Below are 27204 nucleotides of genomic sequence, written 5' to 3' on the forward strand. Positions count from 1 at the left end.
ACTTGGGGGGGGCATTTCATGGCCTCCCCAAGTAGGTCCACTCAGCCCCTAAAGTCCACCCCTTACAGCCCCACACAAACCCAATTCCCCCCCAGCTGCCACACACAGACCCAAATCCCCACATTAGCCCCTCACAGACCCAAATCCACCCCCACCTGCCCCACACCCATAACCCCAGGAACAGGCTGGCAAAGGCCAGCCCTCTCCCTTTGTTCCCTATGCTGGGAACTTCTAAACTCTCTTTCCCTGGGCAATTCTGCACAGCCCAGGGGTGCCACAATGGTGGGCACACTTCTGAGTGCCAGCTGGTCCCTGTGAAAGAGCACCTGAACCACAGACACCCTCCCTCAAATTCCCCCACCACCTACAGAGATGGCTGGCCAGCCAGCCCCATTGTTCCCTATGATGGGAACCAACTGCACAACAAAGAATAAAACAAGAACAACACAAAATAAAGTTTTTAAAAAAATATTTTCTCCCTTCCAAAGTACAAGTAGGCAAAGCATTATGACACATTACACCAGCAGTCCCCCACACAGAAAAATTAAAACAAAACTCACTTAACATCAGAGAATCACAAAGCACGATTCCTGTCAAAAACACTTTATTTCTTGAACAGCTTTAGGTTACACAGCAGGGGGGAACACCAAAGGGCATGGCAGCACTATCTTACGCAAAAATAACACAACTCACTTAACATCAGAGAATCACAAAAGCACAATTCCTGTCAAAAACACTTTATTTCTTGAACAGCTTTAGGCTACACAGCAGGGGGGGAACACCAAAGGGCATGGAAGCAGTATCTTACACAAAAATAACACAACTCACTTCACATTAAAGAATCACCCCAAAAAATTGCTGTCAAAAGCACTTTATTTCTGTAACTGCTTTAGGTTACACAGTAGGAAGGCACCACAGAGCAGGAAAGCAGTGTACTACACAAAAATAACACAACTCCACATCAGAGAATCACACAAACACAATTGCTGTCAAAAACGGTGAAGTGGGTTGTATTATTTTTTGTAGTACATTGCTATCATGCCCTGTTGTGCCCTCCTACTGTGTAACCTAAAGCTGTTCAAGAAATAAAGTGTTTTTGCCAGGAATTGTGTTTTTGTGATTCTCTGATGTTAAGTGAGTTGTGTTATTTTTGCGTAAGATAGTGCTGCCATGCCCTTTGGTGTTCCCCCCTGCTGTGTAACCTAAAGCTGTTCAAGAAATAAAGTGTTTTTGACAGGAATCGTGCTTTGTGATTCTCTGATGTTAAGTGAGTTGTGTTATTTTTCTGTGTGGGGGACTGCTGGTGTAATGTGTCATAATGCTTTGCCTACTTGTACTTTGGAAGGGAGAAAAAAAAATTTAAAACTTTATTTTGTGTTGTTCTTGTTTTATTCTTTGTTGTGCAGTTGGTTCCCATCATAGGGAACAATGGGGCTGGCTGGCCAGCCATCTCTGTAGGTGGTGGGGGAATTTGAGGGAGGGTGTCTGTGGTTCAGGTGCTCTTTCACAGGGACCAGCTGGCACTCAGAAGTGTGCCCACCATTGTGGCACCCCTGGGCTGTGCAGAATTGCCCAGGGAAAGAGAGTTTAGAAGTTCCCAGCATAGGGAACAAAGGGAGAGGGCTGGCCTTTGCCAGCCTGTTCCTGGGGTTATGGGTGTGGGGCAGGTGGGGGTGGATTTGGGTCTGTGAGGGGCTAATGTGGGGATTTGGGTCTGTGTGTGGCAGCTGGGGGGGAATTGGGTTTGTGTGGGGCTGTAAGGGGTGGACTTTAGGGGCTGAGAGGACCTACTTGGGGAGGCCATGAAATGCCCCCCCCAAGTGGGAGCAGTCTGAGCCTTGGTGGGGGGTGGGAGGAAGGGTGGGAGAAGGGCCCCAGAGGGCTGGGGGGCATTTTGCATGCAAAATGCCACCCCTGGCAAGACAAGCCTTCCCCAGCTGTCAGTGGTAGAGAAAAGAGCACCTACTTGGGGAGGCCATGAAATGCCCCCCCCCAAGTGGGAGCAGTCTGAGCCTGGGTGGGGGGTGGGGGGAAGGGTGGGAGAAGGGCCCCTGAGGGCTTGGGGGCATTTTGCATGCAAAATGCCACCCCTGGCAACACAAGCCTCCCCCAGCTGTCAGTGGTAGAGATTAGAGCACCTACTTGGGGAGGCCATGAAATGGCCCCCCCAAGTGGGAGCAGGCTGAGCCTTGGTGGGGGGTGGGAGGAGGGGTGGGAGAAGGGCCCCTGAGGGTGAGGGGGCATTTTGCATGCAAAATGCCACCCCCGGCAAAGGAAGCCTGCCTCTTCATTTTTTCCCCATAGGAAATAATGAAGAAGATGAGCAGCAGCATGCTAACAATATGCTGCTCCTTCGCTTTCTTATGGGAGGATGGGGGGACCTGCTTTGGGGGGCCATAACATGGCCCCCCAAAGTCCAATCTGTCTGAAACTTGGGTGGTTGTTAGAGAAGGGTTAGAGGAAGGTCCCCACCAATTTTGGGCTTATTCGGTGGGAAAATGCCTCCCCCAGACGTCCGGGAAGACGGAGGCATTTTCCCATTGAAAAGCCGAAAGAAAGCCGAAAGAATCCCGAAACGTTTCGGCTTTTTTCTTTCGGCTACCCGAAACGTTTTGGCATTCCCCGAAACGTTTCGGCATTCCCCGAAAGAAGCCGAAACACTTTTGTTTCGGCATTCTTTCGGCATTCTGAATGCCGAAACGCACATCCCTACTGGTAACCCTACCTGCAACAGAGCCTGCACTGATGACCTCAGTGCCCAAGTAGGAAGCATTAACAGCTAAAACCAGCACTCTGAACTGGCCTCTGAAACACACTAGAAGCCAGTGAAGATGATATATATTTTGAAGCATCCGAGACCATCCTGTTGAAGTTTCCAGACCATCTACAAAGAGAACCTCAGAGACAGCATGTAACAGAAATCTAATTTTGATGTTACCAAAGCACTGTAACAGTAGCAAGGTCAGTTTTCTGAAGAATGGTTGCAGTTGGTGAACTAACCTATGATGGTCAAAGGCACTCCCTGCTACCTCTGTCTCATTTAGAGACAAAGACAAGTTTAGGAGCACTCCAGTACTACAAATCTGCCCTTTTAGGGTGAGTCTATAAAGCCAAGCAGGCATAATTATTACAGAAAATGAATATATGAAGGTATCAACCATGTTTCCATACCATAGTCTAAAGATGAAATTGTGTTGCTTTTAAAGTGTTACAGCCTTGTCTTTGTTTTTCCAAAACAAATAATCCATCTTCCTCTTTCTGATCTGGTCCTTAAATCTATGTGTGGAGGAGTGAGAACTGTGTAAGGGAGGGAAGAAACAGTGAAAGCTTAACTTATTCCTCAAGCAAATTGACCATCATAAATAAGACAGCTAGGAAAAGTGGGAAAGAACAGAGAAAGAGGTGGAAATTTCTGTAGCAGTTGCAAGAACTCAGTTACAAGTTTTGGCCCTAGATTGTCTTCTGGTGGTTGGGATGGGAAACTAGTCGTCAATTCACACGACTATTTTTGTATGTTGAAGTCAGTAACATTTTTCAGTGATTGTGGTGTGTTCAGATAACCATGTGGCAGAACAGTGCTTGCAAAACAAAAGTGGTTTAAATGAAGAAAGGATTTACAATTTGGATATATGCCAGTGGATCCGAGTTGCTCAACAGGTCAAAATCCACTGCTGGGTGGGGGGAATCAACTCTGGATGACTTCACTGTATTAAAAAAGGTTTTGTGAATTAGCCTGAGACTGAGGATCAAACTGGAGGAGACACTAGAAAATTGACAGGGCATTTTTTAAAATAGTACTCTGCTGTCAATTATAAATTCCCCTTCTATCACTTACCTAAATACATTCAAGACTCCAATCACAATGATACAAGGAAATATGGGTTTTATTGTATTTCAAATAAAGCCCAGATGCATACTGCCTCTCTCTGGATCATATGTATAAAGACCAGTTACATCAGAGAATCTTATATACCTTTAGCACTGATTGTTTACAGAATAATTGTAATTGTTTACATAATAAAAGATCAAAAAGGTTAACACAAAAATCCCTTCAGAATTACATTCCCAGGATACATGGCACCCCAAAAGCCTGATTGACAGGAAATCTACAACAAAAAGGAACACAGTGTCAAATGTAAGACAATTTCAACCGTGGAGTTGGAAAATTGCAAACATCGGAGTATAATATTGAAACTGGGTCACAACAGATGTTACAATTGCTCTGTATGTAGAGTGGCATGGATTACTAACAAGATCTCTTTACCACAGTATTCAAACTGCAATTCAGAAAATGTGGTTTAAAACCAATCAAGGTGAGAATAATGGAACATATCTCTCAAATTAAAAATAAGATCTTGGAGCACTGGTAGAGCACTTCACCCAACTTAATCATAGACCAGATGCCTTTAAATATTGCATTTTGTACCAACATAGGGTACAGCCATATAATAAGGTTGACATCACATGTGTTCTACTCCAGATGGAAATGGGTTTCATTTACAAGTTTAATACTATATTTCCTAAAGGCTTAAACCAATCAGTAGACTTTATAGCTTTCCTATAAGCATTACTCATATGGGGTGAAGGAATGCTGCACTGTTTCTTTAACAAAGCAAGTGAATTAAGAACACCTATGGAGGCTGGTGGTGATTTAAGAGAGCCAGATTGGTGTAGAGAGCCAGTTTGGTGTAGTGGTTCCGAGCGGTGGGATTCTAATCTGGAGAACTGGGTTTGATTCCCCACTCCTCCACTTGAAGCCAGCTGGGTGATCTTGGGTCACTCACAGCTCTCCAGAGCTCTCTCAGCCTCACCTACCTCACAGGGTGATTGTTGTGGGGATAATGACATACTTTGTAAACTTCTCTGAATGGCTGTTAAGTTGTCCTGAAGGGCGGTATATAAATTGAATGTTATTATTAGTAACATCTCTATGTAGAGGGGTGTAACTAACTACAACCAACTTGAACAGGGATGAAGGCTTTTGCTGAGAGACTGAGTGGCACAATGTCATAAAGTTTGGTATGTATGTTTGGTTTTTGATGTTGTAAAATACTGCTCTGTAAAATTAATGGTTGGATATTGTATTGTTATTGAATAGTTTATGCTTTGTGTATTTCAGAAGGACTTTCTGTATCAGTAAGCTGTTGTTTTCTTGAATGTACAAACTGGGAACTAGTGGTAATGGTAATTTAATATCCTATGTTTGCAATCAGTTGTTAAACTTGACTAGGGAAACAGTTTACTTACTGCTGTTTTTTACACTTCCATAGCACAGTCACTTTTAACTTTAACTGTGAATTGAAGAAACACATGTAACCACCACAACTTTGATCAATCCATACCTGAAGATGTTTCCATTGAAACGTGGTTTATAACCAGGAGCACGTTGATTATGTGTTATTGTGGATTGGATTGGATATAAGAATTTATATTTATTGTGAATTTTGCTAGTAAATGATTCTTATTTTGGATTGCATATGACCAGCTGCATTAATTGTGTGAACAGTGGATTACATATGCCTTTATGAGTCATTAATAGGATTGTTACTAGATACTTATATGATGATTGACAGGACAGTTAGATCTCACTGTAATATAAACATCTTAAATGCTTGGAGCCACACTTTTGTTATGGGTTCGAGACTTCTCTGGGAAACTGTTCTTCCAAGGCTAAAACTTAGTTATGAAGCAAAAACAAGAGAAAATGTTTACAGTCGAAAGGAACTTTCTTGCCTCACTGCAAGACTGAGCTGACCTGCAGGTCAATCTCTGCAGTGAAGAAGGAATACTCTGCTAACGGAGGCAAATTTGCCTCTTGAATGTGCTCAAAGATTCTAGAAGAGGCTCCTAAAAATCCCTTAACAAAGATCCGTTGTTGGGGCACACATGATGTCACTTCTGGTGACGTCACTGCGTAGGTGCAGGAGCACATGCACACTTCGCAATGGGTCAATTTGGGCCTCAAACGGGCCCAATTCAGCCCAAATTGGCCCGCTGTAAAGAGCTCTCGTGCTCTCAGGACAGTGCTCGTGCTCTCAGATCAAAAGGCTTTTACAGCACCATTTTAAATCGTTACTAGACATGGGCACGATCTAACCGATCAAGTCTCATTTCCAGTCCGGAATCGGGAAGGCCAGCACCCAGGGCAACTGTAGTCAGGCTCTTGCACACATGCGCGCTCTCCTGAGTCGCCCCCACCCACACAGCAAGCCAGCTGTCCCGGTGCGCTGCGGAGCTGGCGGCAGCGCAAGTGGCTCGGAGGCTGCCCGCGCCATTCACCTGCCCCGCAAGACAAGGGGCGGCCGGCTTGCCCACGCGCCCCTTGTCCTGGGGAAAGACGAATGGCGTGGGCCTCCCAGCCTCCCGCGCTGCCTTTTGCCTTTCCCCAGCACAAAGGACGGCTGGCTTGCCCACACGCCCCTTGTCCTGGGGAAAGGCGAACGGCACGGGCGGCCTCCCAGCCTCCCGCGCTGCATTTTGCCTTTCCTTTGTGCCCATGGCTTCAGAACACCCCCTTCCCCCTCCCTCCCCCCTCCCTCCCCTGGGTTGCTGCTCTGTGGTTGGAAGGAAGCCTGCTAATCAAGGAAAGCTGGGCTTCCATTCGTGTTTCGAGGGCGACAGAAGGAGGGCAAACACAGCTCATTCCCCTGATACCGTTGCCCCGGGAATAAATTACTGGTGCCAGAGTGTCTGCAATTCCGAACAGAAACTGACCCATCCGATCAAGTCCCGAACAAGCAAACTCTCGACTGCTGGATCGGTTGCCGTGGACAGAACCGATTAGCTGAGTCACGATGGTGCAAACGCCAAAATTGGGGGCGGGGGGGGGGTTGAAATCGTAATTCAGATCGGGCCCATCTCTAATCGTTACACCGTGCTAAGCCCACTGACTTCAATGGTGTTGAAAAGCTGTAACTTGTTTTAAGATGACACTATTAATCCATTCCCTGATTGACTAAACACTGTAGAGATGATGATGGTGCTGATGATGCTTCCTGATTCTTGTACCACGCATGTCACAGTACTTTTCCTCATACAAGATAATATGAAGGATCCATAGAACCACATAAGACGAACATAACCTGAAACAACCTCCAGTTTCTCTCTCACTGACCAAGTTCTAAACTTGCTGCTCTCCCCTGCCGCCTACATAATGCTTCCTCCTCCTCTCCCCATTGAATTGTTTTTTTAAAATAAAACATGCACACACACTAAGGGCTTCTTTATCGACTTTACTTTTGTACACTGTCTTGGATCCTAAGCTGGCTTCGATCTCTATCCCTCATTGTCCATTGTAGAGATGGTCCTCTGCTTCGTAGCATTTTCCTAGGTGCTATGCAGCTCATTGAAAGATGGTAGTCTTGCACGAGTGTAAGCTCCTTGCTCCCGTGGAAGAGGTTCTGCAGCTAGGGTTGTCAACTTCTAGGTGGAGTCTAGAGTTCTCCCAGAATTACAACTGATCTCCCAACTACAGAGACCGCTTTCCCTGGAGAAAATAGCAGCTTCAGAGGTCAAAGTATATGACATACCATAGCTTCTATAAGAATCCTCTCCCAAATCCCCTGCCTCTTCACAGGCACCACCCCCAAATCTCCAGTAATTTCCCAGAAGTCTGCAACACTATTTGCAGCAGACCACCATCCAGCAACAAAAAGCAGTACAGAGTAAATGGAAACAGGTTTAAAATCCAAGAGAGAAAGCATGCTTGAACTACCCAGGAACCTATAAAACAAATAAGCCACAGTCTGGTCCCTACTCCACATATATATAGCTGGCACATTCAGGTATTTTTCACATATATTATCTTGCTGAACTGTAATCCTGAACTATAAGATGTTTTTATTGCTTTCATTACTCACTAGTACAATGATTGGATCAAACTAACTGTAACTGAAAAGATGGATCTGGGTAAACTAACTGTTTGCAGCTTATAAAATAGGAAGCAGGACACTTTCTTATGTAGGCCACAGTGCTGGGCTGGCATCAGTTCCAGAGACATCTGTGCACCTCTTGCAGCAGCTGGGACAGCTTCCTACTGAGCTATGGAATCCAGCAGAACTGGAAATGGGTAAGAATTCCTAGCTAGTCTTTTAGTTCCAACTTTTTGGGGTGGAGGGAGAGAGGGACAGAGAAAACTCCAGCAAAATGAAATTCTTATGGCCCTTTTCAGTAAAGTAAGCTTTTTATCCACAATTAATATTTGCTATTTTTTGAAAACTATTTATTAAGTCTGCCAAATCTGTGTAAAATCTGTTATGCTATTTAAATGGTAATTTTAATAGCCATATAGCAGCTTCCTGCACCATTTCTTCTTTAACTATTGCCACAACCTGCCTTAGCTTTAGTCTTCACTTGAGACCCCTTTTAACTGATTTCCTTTCTCTTTTTCTGTAGTCAGGGTCTGCAGAACTTCTTCACAGCATCAGTAGCCATATCTAGCTATTTAAAACAAACCAGTCAACAGAATGTCAATATCAGCTCTCCCATTTTTAAATCCAGTCCCCTCACCCAACATGCAGCCTTAAAACTCCTCAATCAACTCCCAACTCTTCCTCCCATGGGGGCCACAGCTGTGTGTGGGAGAGGACAAAATTCTGGGAGATCCATTCTGGCCACTCTGGGGACTAATAATATGATTTTTAAAATATGATTTTGGCTTATGTCTGGGAGGTCCCAGAAAGAACCTTTGAGGTCTATAGCACTTTGCCCATTTTTAAAATGTATTCCAGGTTCCCCTTTTAAAATGTATTGCAGAGATGACCTGAGAAATCCAGTATCAACAGTCTGTTTTTCAACACCTTGTCATATAATATTGGGCAATGATATTTTAAGGAGGAATAGTAAAAATGCAACGAAGGGGCAAGTTCCATTCATACTGTAAGAATTCATTGGTATTCTATGGAAGATCAAGAAACAAACAGATGATGAAGAGCAAAATAATAGACTATATATAAAATGAAGGGAAGGGTGTAAAGGAAGTGTTGATAATGAATGATAACATATCTCCAAACAAAAACCAAAATCAATATACAGAACTCACCCCCCCCCCCCGGCCTAGAGATGAGATGCACTGCTGTTGCTCCAGGCTTTCCAGAGCAAAATAAAATAAAAAAATCCAGAAGGCCTGTGAACTGGCTTAGCTGATATTTTTAACCAATGCTGCTCTTTGTTTTGCTGAGTTTGATAGTTGTTTTTGGTGGTGGTTGATTTGTTCATGGTTGTATTCTTACACTGGTTGCAGCTATATGAACTGCTAGTCGTGTTGGGGACAGAAGTGTAGAATGTTAAATAACCAATTAATTCAATAAATAAGAAATGCAATGGAAAATGGAATTCTGTAGAGTCAAGTCACAGTCAGGACAATATAAGTGCTAAAGGCACAGAAATACAATGTTAAGTAATTCCTGCAATCAGTGGCCTGTACATCGGCCTTTTATTCTGCACTGAGATATGAAGTAGAAAAATGAATCATGATGTCTACAAAATAACAAAATGATCCCTACAGTATGAAATAAAAATGCATGAAATAAATAATTTTGCATCTACCCATATACACTCAAAAGGAAGATGACCCTGAATGTAAGATGACTCCTCCCCAAAAAGTTAGACACAAAAAGCACTGTTTAAGTATTGGACATACCTGTAATTTGTATGTGAATTTAAGATCACCCCTCCTGCATTTTTCTCTGATGGCATACCTAGAGAAAGACCTAGTCTTGCATTTGAGTAAATATTGTAAAATCTGACTGCTGACTGGGCTAAGGAAAGAACTTGGAAGCTTTGTACTTCTAAATCTTTAGCTTATATAATAATTTTTAGTGTCAAATTAAGGAATGATTTACTTAACTTTTCTACTATAATTTGCAGTGCTGTGTAATGTGAACATGCTGCCTGCTGGAAGCAAAAAATGCTAATTTTGCATTTCCTTCTTCTTGGCCATTTACATTGTTCTGACCTTATGCCTAATCCAGCATTTAAAAGGAATTCTGATGTCCCAGAGAGAAATACAAAATGCTGTGGGTATTAACCTAAACAGCAATTTCCAGAAAAATAGCCAACATTATGCGACGTCCCCTCATGGGTCAGTAATGACTCGGTGCTTGCACAAGGGACTACCTATACCTTTAGATGAAAGAGATCAATTTCCCCGGAGGAAAAACAGCTACTTCGGAGGGAAGGTTTTATGGCATTATACCACAGTGAAGTCTCCCCCAAGCCTGCTTTCTCCCCCGAAATCTCCAGGAATTCCCCAATCTGGGGTTGACAGCGCTAGAATATCCAATGTCTTGGTCCCCCAGCATAAAGAAAGTTTGTTCGATAATTTTAGAAGGAAATTGCTTAGGAATTAAATTTTGTACTCTTACCAGCTTCAACAGATGATAGAGAGAATGGAGAATAACAACTTCCTTAGTCACTATAGTATCTACATTATTTATTTACTTCATTTATATTCTGCTTTTCTCCCCAATGGGGACCCAAAGCACCTTACATCATTTTCCTCTCTTCCATTTTATCATCACAACAGCCCTTTGGGGTTGGTCAGGCAGAGAATGTGTGACTGCCCAATATCATCCAGTGAGCTTTCATGGCAGAGTGGGGATTTGAACCTAGGTGTCTGAATTATCTGACACTCTAACCATTACACCACATGGCTCCCAACTTTCTCTCTCCTGGCAATTTCTGCCTGGGAAAAGTCTGGCCAAGTTGTAATTTGTGTGGTAGCAAGTTACTAATGTGAGTTGTGTGGTGGCCACCAGCCAAGTTGCACAGGGGGTGTGGAGGCTGCTGCTGGGCCCAGGCAAATTGTGTGACATTCATAGCCACCACTTCACCTGGGTGGGTTGTGCAAATTGCATGGTGGCAAGTTTCCTAGCAGTTGCTCTGGTTCTGGCAGGTCCGGATGAGTCCTTCCTCCAGGATAAAAAGGAGGGGAGCCAAAACATCTCTGGAAAGAGGTCTCCCAGCTGGCTTTTACTAGCAGGAACTAAGGTTTGAAGACTGGTTGCCTAACAACCTCTGCAACCATCACTGAGATCTCAGAGGGCATCTGTTTCTTAAAGGTAAAGGTTTTTTTAAAAAAACCCGATGTATTTTTTTAGATTAGGTGGCTGCTGCTGAACAATAGCAAACAGCCATACAAGTTAGTGATAGCGAGTAGCTTGGTGATTGCTGGTGGGCCTAGCCTTGAGGAATCCTCTCTCAAAGGCCGAAACAGACTTGGCAGAGTCCCTGCCTCCTCCTTTTACTGACAGAAGCCAAGGCTGGCAATACTATAGGTATGCCAGCCCCCCAGTGGGAAAGTGACTAGTGCTCTTAATAAATATTTATAAATACCTAAAAATCTAATTTCATAACTGGAAGGCAATACATAGTACAAAAATATGAATGCATATAGGTGTCGGCTGTGTGTATGAGGCTATGTAACAGTCCCTTTAAATGTTACTGTCCTATAATATTTATATCTAAGTGCCCGTTTTTTCTTTCTTCCAAATGGTAGAGTCGGAGATAGGCGTCCAGATGGAAACCAATTCAACAGGTTAGTAATCCAAGAGTATTTTTTTTCTTTTTTTCTTTCTTTACTTCTAGGTAGAGCTGCTAGGATGGGTGAAGGACCCAAGGATCCTCCCTGCCCAACAAGTGGCTGGCTATATCATCCAACTTGTTTCATGACAAGCACTTCATCAGGGGCCAAATATTTAGTTCCACCTCGGTAAATAACATTCCCAATCACTGTCAAACTTGATTTAAGCCCATTCTCTTGGTGTTCTGCAAAGCACTAGTCACTTTCTCACTTTGAAATATGTTTATAAATAACTATAATTGGTGTGTATGATTGATTTAGAATTTGCTTCCAGTTGTGGTTGTACCACTGAGGTTTTTGGGTTGTGTACTGGGAGTGCCTCTTGTATTTTTGCTTAGCCCCCCACGGGGGCAGGGAATCCCCTCCTCCACCTTCCTTCCTCCCTGGCCTCGCTCACCTGGCTGGCAGGGGGAGAAAGGAGAGAGGATGCAGGGTGGGATCCACCAAAGCACATGGCAAAATGGTACATCTGCATTCTTGTGGCTTGAAAACTGGAAGCGACAGGGTCTCAGCAGGTCCAAATCAGCCCCAAATGTAGCAAAAATGCTACATTTTGTCTGAAACACATGCCCAAGGCAGCTGGATTTGGTCCCCATGTAGGGATCCCATTCCCCAGTGCGGGCAGTGGATCCCACTCACCTGGCCAGCAGGGGAAAAGATGCAGGGAATGGGCCCAGCAGCCCTCCTGTGTGCTGCAGTAATTTTATTTATCATGAAATGGTATTGGAATGGGAATTGTGCTGTTTATAATTCATACTGCTACAGCCACTATCAAGTAGGTGCTTGTGACACAGTCATAACCTCAGTTTACACTGCTCTTGTTACTTACTATTCGTGGATGATGGGCAAAGGGTAAAAGGAAACAGAAAAAATATTGCGGTTTGTTCAACTGTTCTGCACCTGTTCTCACAACTGTATGTTTATTGATCATAAATATAGTTTGGAAAGGGAACACACAGACTTGTTCTTCACATAGTTTCATGCCAGTATCCTGTGTGTTCAGCACTCCCATAACTCAGGACTACTATTAGGAATTAGAGAATTCATTTGGAACACATATTCAACATATTGGAACGCATACTCCTGTCAGCAATACTTGGCCTAGCAGCCTCAACAATCTTTTGGCACCTGCCCATGTCCAGGCTCCATTTTGTGCGCCATCACCTCTAGAACTGTTTCCCCTTGATGGAGCCCAACCATTAGGGTTGCCAGCTCCAAGTTGGGAAATTCCTGGAGATCTGGGGGGTGAAACCTGGAGAAACCTGAAGAAAGTGGGGTTTGGGGAGCAAAAGGACCTTGGTATGGCATAATTCCATAGAGCCCACCCCCAAAAGTAGCCATTTTCTCCAGATGAACTGATGTCTGTGGCCTGGAGACCAGTTGTAATTCCGGGAGATCTCCAGCCACTACCTGGAGGCTGGCAACCCTAGTCACCATAGCTGCCTCTTCTCTCAGACACACAGGCAGCCCTCAGTCCCAGTTTTGCCATTTTGCCAGGGTCTCAGCACAGGGAAAGGAGTGCCTTGCAGTATACAATCTCCAAGTCGCATCCAGGTTGCCTAGTAATTGTTATGTAGTTCTCCCAAAGCTCAGAGCCTGTTAGAAGCAAAAGCACTGCCTGAGGGTGATCAGGGATATTGCTAGTAGCGAGGGCACCCAAATCTGATACTGGCACCTAGTAAACCTTCTCCAACATATATGTTTCCAACTCTCTTTTACTCATTCTTAAAATTGTATGAACTTTTCAGAAGCTTGTTAGGACTTTTGGAGTTAATGATATTGCACTGGCATTTACACTGTCCTAAAAGACAAAGCAGGTTCTTTATGAATTTGAAGAAAGAGCCATATGCCACACAACTCACTGATGTCAGTGGCACAGAGCCAGTGAATGTACCAGAGAGGATGAGCAAAGAAACAAACAACAGCTGAAAAGGTGACTGTGTCTGAAAGCACTTGGAAAGGAATGCCATCGCAGGTGCAATATTAATAAAAACAATGAATGAATAGGGGCATTCTGGCAAGATTAAATAAAGCTGCCAAAGTCTGATGTGGACAATGGAAAGGTTAACTCATCAAGTACAATAATATGACAAGTTCACTGTGAGTGATAACTAAACATTAAATAGAAGATTAATCTTATTTATGAAGAGTCCTTTCATATCTGAAACTCTAGCACAGGTCTCCCAAGTTCAAAACCAAAGAGTATGCCAGGGTAAAAGAGAATCAGGGCTGAATCCACACTTCCCTACCTTCCGTTTTTCATGTACATTAATCGTGCTGGATTCTATCCCGCAATGTCCCAGTCTGTGTTCACATCCCTTCTCTTACTGCTGCTGCCTCGCGCTATACTTCGTCCACATCCCTGGTAGAATCACGCAATACGGGGCGGGTTTAGATCTGACGTCGCTGATGACGACATCACGTTCATTTTTTTTTCATTTTTTTCATCAGATTTCCTCTATAGCTTTTTTTGCTAAATTGCTATGGTGAGGCCACACCCCTATGATGCCTGTGATTGGTTAATATTATTCTATGCCTTCTTCTTTGAAATCCATTGGACCATTATTCTGGCGAGCTAATTTGAACTGATATTTAAGGTGAGGGTGATCCAAACTCTCCAAACGGGCAGACTAATTATTTGACGCTTGAATGTAATGTTAGAATGACGGATTTCCGCTATAACGGTAATTTCAACAGTTTAAAAAAATTAATTTTAACAGCCACCAATATTTCCGACTGTTCGGCATCCTAAAAATGACACGGAAATGGAAATGATGCCACCCCTTGATGTCTCCACGGGGATTTTGGAGCACCCTGATTAAGATTTATGGCCAGGATTGTGCAACAATGCTGGGAAAGTCCCCTTTTAAAAAAAGGGGGGGGAAGGGTGGGCAGGCAGGCATGCTGCGGAGAGAGTGGAAAAGTTTGATAATTGCACGGCAAAGAGGGATGGTGTTCCGGAAAGTCTGCAAACACGGAAGTGGGGTCGTTTGAAGGGGGCAGTCTCCTTGTGAAACGCTTCTATTTGTCCACATCTATGGTGAGAACCGCGCAAGAGAAGCGTTTGAACGCATGACAAATTCGTCTGAGGCGCAACGCGAAAGACGCGAGAGAATGTGGGATTGAGGTAAGAGTATGTGAACAGCCCTCTGAGAAGCGAATAATGGGTGTGGAAAAAGCGGAAAACTTGAGACGTGTGGATTCAGCACAGGTATGTGAAGACGTGCTAGCAACAGCCTATTAGAAGAAACAGAGTTTTGTTGCACTTTTTGGCAGAGAAGGAATCCTCCATCTAAACACTAAAACAAACTAGATTTAAGATTTTCTATTTCCTTGGAAGTCTCTGATAGTCCAAGGAAACCTGATTTCTCTGCTCAGTCGCACCCAGCCTTTAAGCAACCCAGGTTGTCTATCTGCAAAGTAAAATTAATAATGATCTGCTCACAAGACTGATGTGAGGATGACTGAGCTCTTACTCTGCCAAACCATAGACAAGCCATTCTTTTTCAGTCCTCTTTCTGCAACTTGAGGATATTACTGACTGACCTGCAAAGACAGCAACCTGATAAGGTGTCTGAAGAGTTTTGAACACTGAAAGCACTATACAAATGCTAAGCATTATTATAGAGAAGCCAGTCATATCCCAGATAAAGTTTTTCCTGTCTGATTTCAGACTGCTTAAACAGGACTTTTGCCCACTGATCAAGTTTTCATTTCTTTGTTTAAGTGTTGGTGCTAGCAGCACTTGCAAATATGGGTATGCTTAAATGTGAAAATGAGTACTGGCTGGTTTTTTGTTGTTTTTCTATGCAAACAGTGGCTAAGTCCTTGATGTGGGCAAAATGGAAGATTACCAATTTATTAGAACTGGCCTCCTCCACTGCTTTAGCCAAGTCTTTTCTAGCAGCACCTTGGTACAACCTGTTCTTTTACAGCAACCTGATCGTGCCCTACCCATCCCCATTGTTTTATTTATTTCATGGATCATTGGTTGAATTTCGAGCCTTCCTCAATAAAACACACACACAGAAATTGTTACAATGCAATCTAAAGAGAATTACGCCATTCTAAACATCTGAGGAAGGAAGTTTTGACTCTCAAAAACTAATACCCTAAAAATCTTGTTAGTCTTTATGATGCCACTGGACACGAATCTTGCTATTCTATTGCAGACTACCTGAAACATTCTAAATAAGATTGCAAATTCCAGGTGAGAAAATTCCTGGAGATTTGGAGGTGGAGCCTGTGGAGGACACGGTTTGGGGACAGGAGGGACATCAACAGGGTATGATGCCATACAGTCCACCCTCCAAAGCTGCCATTTTCGCTAGGGGAACTGATCTCTGTAGTCAGGAGATCAGTTGAAGTTCCAGGAGATCTCCAGGCTCCTCCTGGAAGTTAGCAACCATAATTCTAAACCTATTAATTTCAGTGGACTTAGAATGTTGTAACTTTGTTTAGGATGACCAGCTAGTGCATCCAGGCCCGTCATATTTAAAGCTATATCTAAACCCAGACAGTAATCCCTCTCTGTAGGGGCTGGTTCACTTCTGTCCACCACCTAGCATGCTATTCAGACTAAACAAATAGTAATTACCAGTGATACTATAATGGCATATAGCTCCAGAAGCAATGCAACCCGATGCTAGCCATATTTACTCAAGAGTAAGACCCACTGGTTTCAATGGGATTTACTCCCAAGTAACTATGTCTATGACTGCATCCCTAGTCTATAGTAGTGGAGTGGTGCTGGTATTGATTGGAGCTATTTTTAATTCACAATGGTACCATTAAATAGACTAATCAATTAATGATTTTAATTTTACAAATTATGCCACTCTAGTCTAAAAATTAAAATGGTATTTTATAAACCAAAGAATACGCCGAAAATCTTGCTTGAATCTTCTCACAGTTTACTTAGGTTTTGTATAATTGAAGGCTCAATGTCTACAATATTGAATCAGAAATCAATTTTACATAATTGATTAATTTGGAGGGTGTATCCAATTATCCATAGACTGCAGAGCAGGATTTTCCTACTTCTCCCTCCATTGCAGCCATCTACTCCTCCCCTCCTCCAAATTTTTATTGCTGGGTGTCAGGGTAACCTCATGAAGGTTATATCAGCAGTCCCTCAGGAACCACCACATTAGAGTCAAAATGGAGGCCTGCAGTGAGAAGGGGGTGGAAAATGCTGAGCCCTCTTCCAAAGACTTCAGTACCATCGAGTTTTCTTAACTGCATAGTTAGAAGATGATAATAAAACCGCTCTGAGTGTGGATTTAAGTTGTCCTGAAGGGCAGCATATAGGGCTCCCCCATTCTCCCAGTGGAGGCAAGGGATCCCCCATTTTCACCCTCCACCCCGGCCTCCACTTATCTGGCTGGCGGGGGACGAAGGCATGGGAATGGGACTCCTGGGCACACTCTCAGGGCGGTCACGGTGCAACAACATCACTGATGTCAGCATGCCTGTTTGAGGCCCAAATCAGCCTGCACCTATGCGGTGACATCGCCAGAAGTGACTTCACCATGCAGCTGCAGGACCATGCATGCACATTAAGAGGGGAAGAAGAAGGTAAGGGTCAGGTCTCCCACCTCTCCTGCTGGGAGGGTAAGGGAACCTGGTTATATAAATCAAATGTTGTTGTTGTTGTTGTTGTTGTTGTTGTTATTGTTGTGAGCACTGATCATTAGATATTAAATTACTGATTAAAGAGAAGAAGGTCATCAGGCTAGCTTTACAATCATCATTCAAAGTGGAATTGTAATTTGAATCAATCAAAAAAATAATATCATGTACATGGCCAGAAAACAACTTCCAAGTATTCACAGTAATGCAAAACCAAGTTGGCACACACATGGAGAAGCTCATATTCCACACAGGGGACACAACACATATGCTGATCTAAAGTTTTAGGAGCCATCCATTAAAATGACATCTGTTTATTATGAGTTAATGAATTTGGTTCTATCCTTCCAGCCACTAAAGAGGAAAAGAACCAGCAATTCACAACTGTAGAGTGAGTTCTCAAGGTAAGTTAGCATAGGTCAGTTAACCTGAGAAACTCTTCCTCTAACTCAGTTCTTTCCAACTGTACAAGGCCTAAGCCTTGCTGAACAAAGGAGTTTTGCTTACAGAAGGTCTCCATGTTCAATCCCTGGCATCTCCAATTTAGGATTCCAGTGGCAGCAGCAGTTGGGAAAACCCTAAGTTCCTACCAAATTGTTGCCAGAGTATTTTATTTATTAATTCAACTTTTAGCCCACCCTCCCTGCAAGCAGGCTCAGTGTAGGTCACAACAATTATAAAACAGTAAATATAAATATTAATACATTTACAGCAATAAAACTACAGTACCCCCCAAATTGTGGCTCATTCTGTTCATCCTTGCCAAAAACCATGCAGAGGAGGCGCTTCAGCTGTTCTGGTCAGATCTTATCATAGGAGGGTGTGAGGTAACTATACAACCCCCCAACAGGAGACTGGTAGGAGGCTTATCAACCATACACTTGATGGAATATCTCTGTCTTACAGGCCTGCCGAAAGGATAAAAGATCTTGGTGGGCCTGAGTGTTGACAGACAGAGCATTCTACTAGGTTGGGGCTAGGACCAAAAAGGCCCTGACCCTGGTTGAGGCCAGTTGAGTCTCCCTGAGGCCAGGGACCACCAGTAGGTGTTTATCTGCTGATCTAAGTGCTCTCCGGGGTACATATGGCGAGAGGCCGTCCCACAGGTATGCCGGTCCTAGTCCGTTCAGGGCTTTATAGGTCAAAACCAAAACAGACAATATTGAACTAGATGGATCAAACATCAGCTTCATATGTTCACTCTTGTTTTTCTGAGGTAAAATTAAAGGAGTATTTATTTTTTATTTTCATTTTACTTCATTCATACCCTGCCTTTCTCCCTAATGGGGACCCAAAGCAGCTTACATCATTCTCCTCTCCTCCATTTTTAGCTCACAACAAACCCTATGAGGTAAATTAGACTGAAAGCTTTTGTGACTGGCCCAAGAACATCCAGCAAGCTTCAGTGGCAGAGCAGGGAATTGAACCTGGGTTTCCCAGATCATAGTCCATCTTTCTAGCCACTATACCAAATTGACTGGCATCCTTACATCCCAAAAGTCTGGATGTGACTTACCTATCTTCATGGTAGTGTTTGAAACATAAACTATTAAACTGAGAGAATCCAAAATTACAAATCTATGTTTGTACTAAACCAAATCAAAGATATCTGTTTCTCATGAGAAGAATACAAAATAGCAATGGGGGAGGGGTGGATTGTTACTGTTTATATTGCTGTACTTTGTTCTAAAATAAAATTTAAAAAATGTGAACAGTTGATTTAATTGTAATTATATTTTTGTGAATGCTCCTTTACAACAATATACACTTTGTAGGGTTTCTCTACTCAAATAGAGTTGGTGAGATCACGGTGGGGGAGAGTGCTGTCAAGTCATAGCCAACATATGGTAACCCCTGCTGTGGTTTTCAAGTCAAGAGAATAACAGGTTTGCCATCACTTGCACATGAGTATCTATTTTATGATGGCTGTGTCAGGCAGAGAAAGGGAGATTTACCTGCCTGCCAAGGCTGTTATGCAGGTCCATAGCTAAGGAAAAGCATCTGGGGGCACTGGTCCTCTAGAAATATGTCATTGCAGTTCTGAATTCCCAGCTTTCATTTTTAAAAAGTAATTCTCTACTCCTTTTCTTTGTAGAGAATGAGGGGGAAATGTACAAGCATTTCCCCCCTGATTGCCTGGGAAGGAAGGAGGAGGAGAATAGGCAAAACTGTTGGAGTTGTCTTAGTTAACCCCCTTCCTAACCAAATCCATTCTCTTCTGCTCTGTCCTATCAACTTTTCTTCCTAGCCCTTTTGATCCTCACTTGTTTATTTCGCTCATCTTCAGTGTCCAGTCTGACAAGGGGACAAAACATTGGCCAGAAAACTGGAGTAAGATTTATACTATTTGGGGGGTGCTTCCTCTGTCTGCAGTGAGAAATTTGCCTCAGGAGTAAGTGGACATTATGAGTGGGCAGAAGCAGAAAAATTAATACCCAGTTTCACTCAGCATGGTATCTGGTTTTAATCATCAACTGCAAACCTCCTTAGTCTGACTTGCCTATGTGAAAAAAATGAATATCTCTGAGCATGTACAGAATGCCTTTTACTCTCCTAAGAAAGACCACTAAATCTTCTTCATCACTCCCCCCCCCCAAATCTGAAATTAGGGCTGAAGCGCTGAAGAGATATAAAGCTAAGGAAAGTTTAAACTCCAGAACCATTCACAACAGAAAAAGAAATACGTTATTAGTACAGATGACGATAGGATTGCCAGCTCCATGATGGGAAATTCCTGAAAATTTGGGGGCGGGAGAGAGCCCACCCTCCAAAGCATCCATTTCCTCATCCACCACCTGGAAGTTAGCAACTCTAACTAGTATTAGGGGATACTTTCTAGGTTAGAGGAAGTGATTTGCAGACTGTATAATTTAGGTATCTCCCATTTTAATAATTAAGGCACTGATTAACTGCTATGTCCCCCACCCATCCATTCAACTTCCTAATAAAAGATTCCTACCCCACAGTCTTATTCCCTGCAACAGCTCTCAAGAGTAGAATGTAAGGCCGTTTCCACACACGTTGAATAATGCACTTTCAATGCACTTTAGTTATCCTTTAGAAGTGGATTTTTGTTCCACACATGGAAAATCAGTTATAAATGTTCACTAAAGCGTTTTGAAAGTGGATTATCCAACGTGTGTGGAAGCAGCCTAAGTAAACTAATTAAATCTACAAAGAACTCATAGTATGATCATAAGCAAATCACTTCTCCCTAGATATCTGATGGTATACGTTACTGCCAATATAGGGCTTCTTGTCTTCTTGTGATAACTACTGCACATGTACACTGGAGAGAGGAGGCAAGAACTGACATTTTACATTTAGCACAATGAATTTCTATGTTATTTTTCAGGCTGGTAAATATTTCCTCTCTTCGAATCCATATGATTGTGACTGCACACAGATACCACATGGAAGGTACAGACCTAGTTGTGTTGAAGTAGTTCTATTAATACAGCTATTGAATGTGACATCAACAGGCCATACCCCAAGACATTTCTGGACCCTTGCTTATGATATCATTAGGCCCTACCCAATAAGAGTTCAGGAGGATGGGGATATGGCAGCCATAGCAGTTTATTATGCCCCATCATCATCATAATTTTGGCTACTGACCTGCTGCTATGGCACCTGTGCGGCTTTGATAAGGGAGCAAATATTAGATCTAATATTACTAACTACTATAGCATTCATTAGTATGGGTTAGAGGGGACAACCCATTAAGCATACAACTTATACATAACTTCTGTAATGCATATTAATCAGGAGTTTTAACAATTATTTATTTATTACAATATTTATATACCATTTTTCTATATAGCTTAAAGCAGCAAGACACAAATGGTGGTATCTTTGTGTGAATCGTCCCTAGCTTCTAGGTTCTGAGACTTCTATCACACACTTTGAGAACCCAGAACATTAAGTCTTGTCTCTTTCTACTGAAACCTGAAACCTGGACCAGGGAACACTCTCCTCCAATTTGGACCAGCCTGACCATGGTATGGAGACGGCTCTGGTTGCCCTCATGGATGATCTGCAGTGACACCTGGATTGGGGCAAGTCAGCACTGCTGGTACTCTTAGATCTTACAGCAGCATTTGACCTGATCGATTATGATCTTTTGACCCACCACCTCGGCACTGTGGGGATTCGTGGAACAGCCTTGCAGTGCCTGGGCTCCTTTCTCCATGGTCGGGGACAGAGGGTGGCACCTGGGGAACAGATGTCTTCCCGCCATTCCTTGGTGTGTGGCATCCCTCAGGGGATGATTCTTTCCCCAATACTGTTTAACATCTATATGTACCCCCTTGCCCAGATGGCTTGTAGCTTTGGGCTAGGTTATCAGCAGTATGCAGATGACACCCAATTCTATTTATTGATGGACTGCCAGTTAGACATTGCCCCAGATTCTTTGGCTATGGGTTTGGATGCCATGGCAGAATGGTTGCGTCAGAGTTTCTTGAAGCTGAATCCTCTGAAGATGGAGGTTCTGTACCTGGGTCGTGGGGCAATGGACATGGGACCCCAGCTCCCAACCCTCAACAGCGTGCCATTACAGCCATCATTGACAGTGAAGAGCTTGGGCATGTGCTCCTGGATGCCATGATTTCTATGGAGGCCCAGCTCATGGCCATTGCCAGATCTGCCTTTTTCCATCTCCAGCAGGTCAGGCAATTGGTGCCCTCTCTCTCACCCCAGGACCTGGCTTCAGTAATCCATGCAACGGTCACCTCCAGGCTGGACTACTGTAACTTGCTTTACACTGGGCTGTCCTTGGTTTCAACCTGGAAGTTACAACTGGTCCAGAATGCAGCAGAAAGCATCCTTACAGGGACGCCATTTCGGGCACACATCCATCCTGTGCTGTACCAGCTGCATTGGCTCCCAGTTCAGTTCCAGATCCAGTTCAAGGTGCTGGTTGTAGTGTTTAAAACTCTTTATAGATTGGGACCTGCATACCTGTGGGACCGCCTCTCCCACTATGTCTCCAGCAGGGCTTGCACTCTGCAGATAAGCAGCTCTTGTTGGTCCCCAGCCTACGGGACATTTGTCTGGCTTCAACCAGGGCCAGGGCCTTTTTGGCCCTGGTTCTGGCCTGGTGGAACGCACTCCTGATTGAGATCTGTGCTCTGCAGGACCTGTTACAGTTCCTCAGGGCTTGCAAAATGGAGGTGTTCCATTGGGCCTTTGGTTGAGAGTCAGCAAATTGTCCCTTTCCTGCCCGCCATGTCCCATGCTCCGCCAGCAGCTGCCCTAGGCCTGTGCCACAGCTATATTCATGGATTTTAGGTATTTAATGAAACCTGTATTGTTCCCACACTAGTTTTGTATTATATTTAGCTTTTTAATTTTTGTTGTTGATTTTAGATATTTGTATATGGTTTTAATGTATTACGTATAATGCATTTTCCTGTTGTTAGTTGCCCTGTTCACAAGTAGGGCAGGGTATAAATCTAATTTAAAAATTAAATAAATAAATAGTCTCCTTACTGAACATCTACAGTGTAGACAGTGATTCAGGAAGGGAAAGAAAAATACAAAGTAGCCCTGACATTAGACATCTGGGGGACAGTACATCCCAGTCCACAGACAGGTGCTCTTTTAATAGGGGAGTCAAGATTCAGCGTCAGCTACAAATAATCCCGAGGAATGCAATCTAAAACATGGAGAGAGGAGGGTGGCTGCATCCTTTATTTTTTTCAATGTATATCTTAATTCTGCTTATAACTCCCATAACTCCATTTGTCCCAGAACCTTCTATGGAATGACATATAAGTAATTCCTTCCATGTGCTGACCTATAGGACAATTGTGGAGGCTGGTATTTCATCAGATAAACTAACCATGCCATCTTAAGCAGAGTCACACCTTTCTAAGTCAATTGAAGTCAAAAGACTTAGAAGAGAGTAACTCTGCTTACTATTGCACTATAAATATAGCAGCCACCAGCGTTCAAAAAGTTTAAGCATTGCCTTAGCACTGGCTTGCATCCAAATATGAAAATGCTTCAGGCCACAATAGTTTATAGAGATATTTAAACAGAGTCCCCCCATTTACAAACTTTAGAACTTTCCCCAGGCTAATGTAGTAGAATAATGTGCCCGAACAGGTTGCAGAATTTTCATTAGACTGAGCCCACAGTCTAGTTTTGCTGACCACCCAGCATGTGGTGTTCATGTGTAAGACACTATTTCAAATACAGAGGGGGTTTCTGAAGAGTTCTAGAGAAACTCTTCAGAAAACAGAAAACAGTCTGGTTAACCAAGCTGTGAAAGTTAACACAGTTTTAAAAGGTCCCATAAAAGCATGTTGCTTTATTCTAGAGTTATTAACCAGTAAATAACTTCCACTGCTGACAGGGTCTTCATGGGAACTAATGTGGATTCAAATTGTCAATACAAATAAGCATGCAGTAAAAGGGGAAAGGAGATCCATTCTTTTAATGTCTTTAGTCTACTGTAATTGAAAAACATTAAGTCTAAAATATAAAAAGTGCTACAGGTAAGTTCTCTACTACATGGTTACTTTTTGTAAGCATGAGGTACCTCTGGATTTTCAAATGCAAAATAGGCCACCATGATCTCATCTGATTTTTAATATGTTTATGATGCTTGTTAAACTCTTATGCTGCAGTCAAAGCATATGTTAAGCTGTTTACAATTTGGAATCACATGGAATTCCATCACTAAATGGGACTAAAAACAGTCACCTTTCAATGGAAAAAAGAGCTATGTAAATATACCTAGATTGTCTAAAAACCCACCTGGAGAGGTGACTTTTTGCATCCAGGTCACAAGAGAAATCCAGATGGATTTGAGTTTGATGAGTCAATTCACTACACACACCTACACACTTATCCCTAAGTTCTGAAGCACCAAGTGGTGACCGTGTGCATGAATGAACCATCACCGACAGGATTCTTGCATCGCTTCAAACGCAGCTTTTTCCCGTGGAATCAATTTAAGAAAAACCAAAAGATGTCCATCCACGTGTGAACCAGCCCAGTGCGTAACAGGCATGAGATGAACGAAAAAGGAATGGCTGCGTCAATCTGCAGGCTGACCTATTCAAATCCCGGAGGGAAATCCGGGGGCAGCTCGGGACACAGAAAGTTCCTTTCAGTTTTCCTTCCAACCCCTCCTGCTCCCTTGAACTTGGCAGCTGTGGATGTTTCCCCTCGCCCTTTGGAAAGCTATCCCAAAGCGAGACCTGCCGGGGAGGGCTACTTTACAACACCCAACCTAACCTCCCCAGCCAGCCTTTCCAACCCACTCCTTGCAACCTTAACAGCGGACCACCAATTCACTCACCACATTGTTGAGAAAATCCGCTTCGCTGAAATCGCCCAGGTCCAAGAAGCTGGAAGCGCCTCCGGGGAAGAGGCGCTCCGATGGGAAGGGCTCCAGGATGCCGTCCATGATAGAAGAGCCGAGCCGGAGAAGGGTCAGAGGAGGTGGGGAGGAACAAGGAAAGCGCTGTCTTCCCCTCCAGCGCGGCGGGATCCTTCCCAAACGGACCAGCGGTTCAGCCTCGAACAGCTCGCAGCAGCAGAGCGCAAGGCGCTGGGCAGGGAAGGGCCGAGCCTCCTTCTCCCGCAGGAAGTCGGTAATCCATGGTGGGAAAGGGCGATGACAACGGGGGCTACTGGAGGTGGGGCTGGCAGTGACCCCCTCGGCGGGGAGGAAGGCAGGCAGGCTCAGCGCTGCGGGCGAGGGGCGCGCCGAGCGGGAGCGCGCAAGGGCTGAGGCATCAACCCTCCTGCAGGGAGGGAGGGAGGGGCGCCTTGGTCGCCTCCGGGATCGCTCCCCTCTGCCCAGCTGTCACGGGCGCACTCGGAGGCGGCAGCAGCTCCCAGGCTCTGCCGCCGGCCTCGATGACACGCCCCTTCTCCTCCCCCCCCATCCGAAGATCCGCCAGGCGTCAGGCTGCCTCCGCCTCTGAGGCCAAGGGGGGCCACGCCCAGCACTGCTGAGGGGAGGCGCTGGGGACAAGGCATAGCTAAGGACGAGCCTGCGCTTGGCTCAGGTAGGACGCGCCCTGCAGCAGGGAAGGAGCTGCGTCTGGCTCCCGGCGGCGCACAGCTAGCTACAGCCGCAGGCAGAGCGGATGAGTGAGAAGGGTCTGCAGGGCGGCGGCCGGCTGCTGTCTGGCCGTTGGTTGCCCCTTCCTTCCCCCGGAAAGAGACGTCTCTGGAGTATTTTCAAGACCAGCTGTGATCGCGGAACTGGCATCAGATCTTAAGGAAGCTGGCCCAGACCAAGTCAAACATCGTCTGCGCTGGCAGGCAGGCAGGCAGCAACTGTCCAAAGGCAGAAAGTTTTGCCCTGCTCTTGCTGCCGAGCATGAGGGCATTTTAAGGGAAATTCCAGGAACCGAAGCCTCCACTTTCTACATGCGGGACGCGTTCTCTAGCCAACGGAGCAATGGCCTTTCCCCTGGTGCCGGCCCGGCATGCATTCCCCTGCTTGTCCTTCAGAACGTTACCTGCGGTCAGGAGGTTATTAATAACACGATTGTTTTACTGCCGTCTTTTCTCAGTCTAAAATTCAGTGTGCTGTGGATCCCAGCAGCCCTCCAGTGAAAATGTTGCCTCTGAATGATGTGCACTGAACCATAAGTATGTGGGGCAGGGGTCTCGCAAGCTCCCCTAAAACAAGTTACTGTTTGAGCTTTCCCAGGTGAAATTAAGACAAAGATTGAGGCAGAAATCTGCCAGCTCTTATTGCTGTCCTCAGCCCAAAAGCAAGCACATATCTATTTTTAGTGGGGTAGCTGTGTTGGTCTGCAGTAGAATAGAATTTGAGTCCAGTAGTACCTTAGAGACCAACAAGATTTTCAGAACGTAAACTTTTGAGAGACAGAACCTCAGGGAGCTCTGACTCTGGAAAGCTTACACTCTGAAAATCTTGTTGGTCTCTAAGGTGCCACTGGACTCAAATCTTGTATATCTATTTATTTACTTTGTTTATAGTCTGCCTTTCTCACTGATAGTCAAGGCAAATTACAGCTTTAGAAAACAGTGCAATAAAACCTGGTATAATACATACAATAAACAATGCAATAAAACACATAATATATTTAATAAACAGTGTGATATAAAAATGTTCAGAAATGTTAACATGTTTGATTTTTATAAAAAGTGTCCTCCTGAACAATCCTGTTTGACTGAAAAAATAAAGGGGAAGTCTCCAAACAAAATGCTAAACCTATTCAAGTGCATTGGTCATGAACATATAGATTATGACCAATGCACTAGAATAGGTTGTTTGGAAGGAAGGAATGAACAAATGTATTAAGGCTTATGAAGAAGCTTCACAAAACAGGCTATATTGGTAGCTAGCATACCCGTTGCCTTTGCCAACTCTCCAGCATCTGGTTGCTCCTCCTGGGATGACATTGGGTGAGTCTTTCATCTCTGTGACGGCAGTTTGCCTGTGAAAAGAAAATAGTATTATTCACAAGAAATTACTGATGACCTTTATTTATTTATCTCACTGAATCTGAATACTAATTTTGGATTTTTGCATTGGGTCGAACTACTGGAAATTTACATGGGGTGGATACCCTGTTGAATTATTATAACTGAAATGATACATTAGATACTTCAGTATACATTGTATTTATTGTTATATCTTTGCACTTTGTAGCACTTGCACTTTGTATATAAATATCTGTAGATTGCATTCAGTCTCCCTGGGTAGATTGCATTCAGTCTCCATGGGCTCCCCCCCCCCCGGCTCTTGTTTGGCAATCCTGTTTGACTACAGCCCTATTCTCATTGCTGTCCTGTGCCTGGTAAAGCCCAGAAGTGAAGGGATCACACAGCCTCTGTGGCCCATGCTTATTTACATGTTTATTTATTACAGGTCTATCTCAGATGTCTTCTCTTATGGAGCTCAGAGCAGTGTGCTGTAGATGGGGCCTACGCACCTCCCACCCAGATGCTGGCCAGCCCCCCACCTGCTTGGCTTCAGCAACATTGTTGCACCA

The 27204-nt window shown here is 44.0% G+C and overlaps 1 protein-coding gene across 1 annotated transcript in view; it reads right to left on the reverse strand.

Moving 5' to 3' along the window:
* The window catches only part of CREB3L1 (cAMP responsive element binding protein 3 like 1), a 125572-nt gene extending 100509 nt beyond the window's left edge, over positions 1-25063 (reverse strand). The window contains exon 1 of the mRNA XM_054972687.1: positions 24525-25063. Within this exon, the coding sequence (XP_054828662.1) occupies positions 24525-24632 (108 nt within the window). The 5' untranslated portion in view covers positions 24633-25063. The remainder of the gene's footprint in view (positions 1-24524) is intronic.
* Positions 25064-27204: the final 2141 nt, after the last annotated feature.

Source organism: Eublepharis macularius, chromosome 2, assembly GCF_028583425.1.
Source record: "Eublepharis macularius isolate TG4126 chromosome 2, MPM_Emac_v1.0, whole genome shotgun sequence".
In the NCBI taxonomy this organism is placed as follows: domain Eukaryota; kingdom Metazoa; phylum Chordata; class Lepidosauria; order Squamata; family Eublepharidae; genus Eublepharis; species Eublepharis macularius.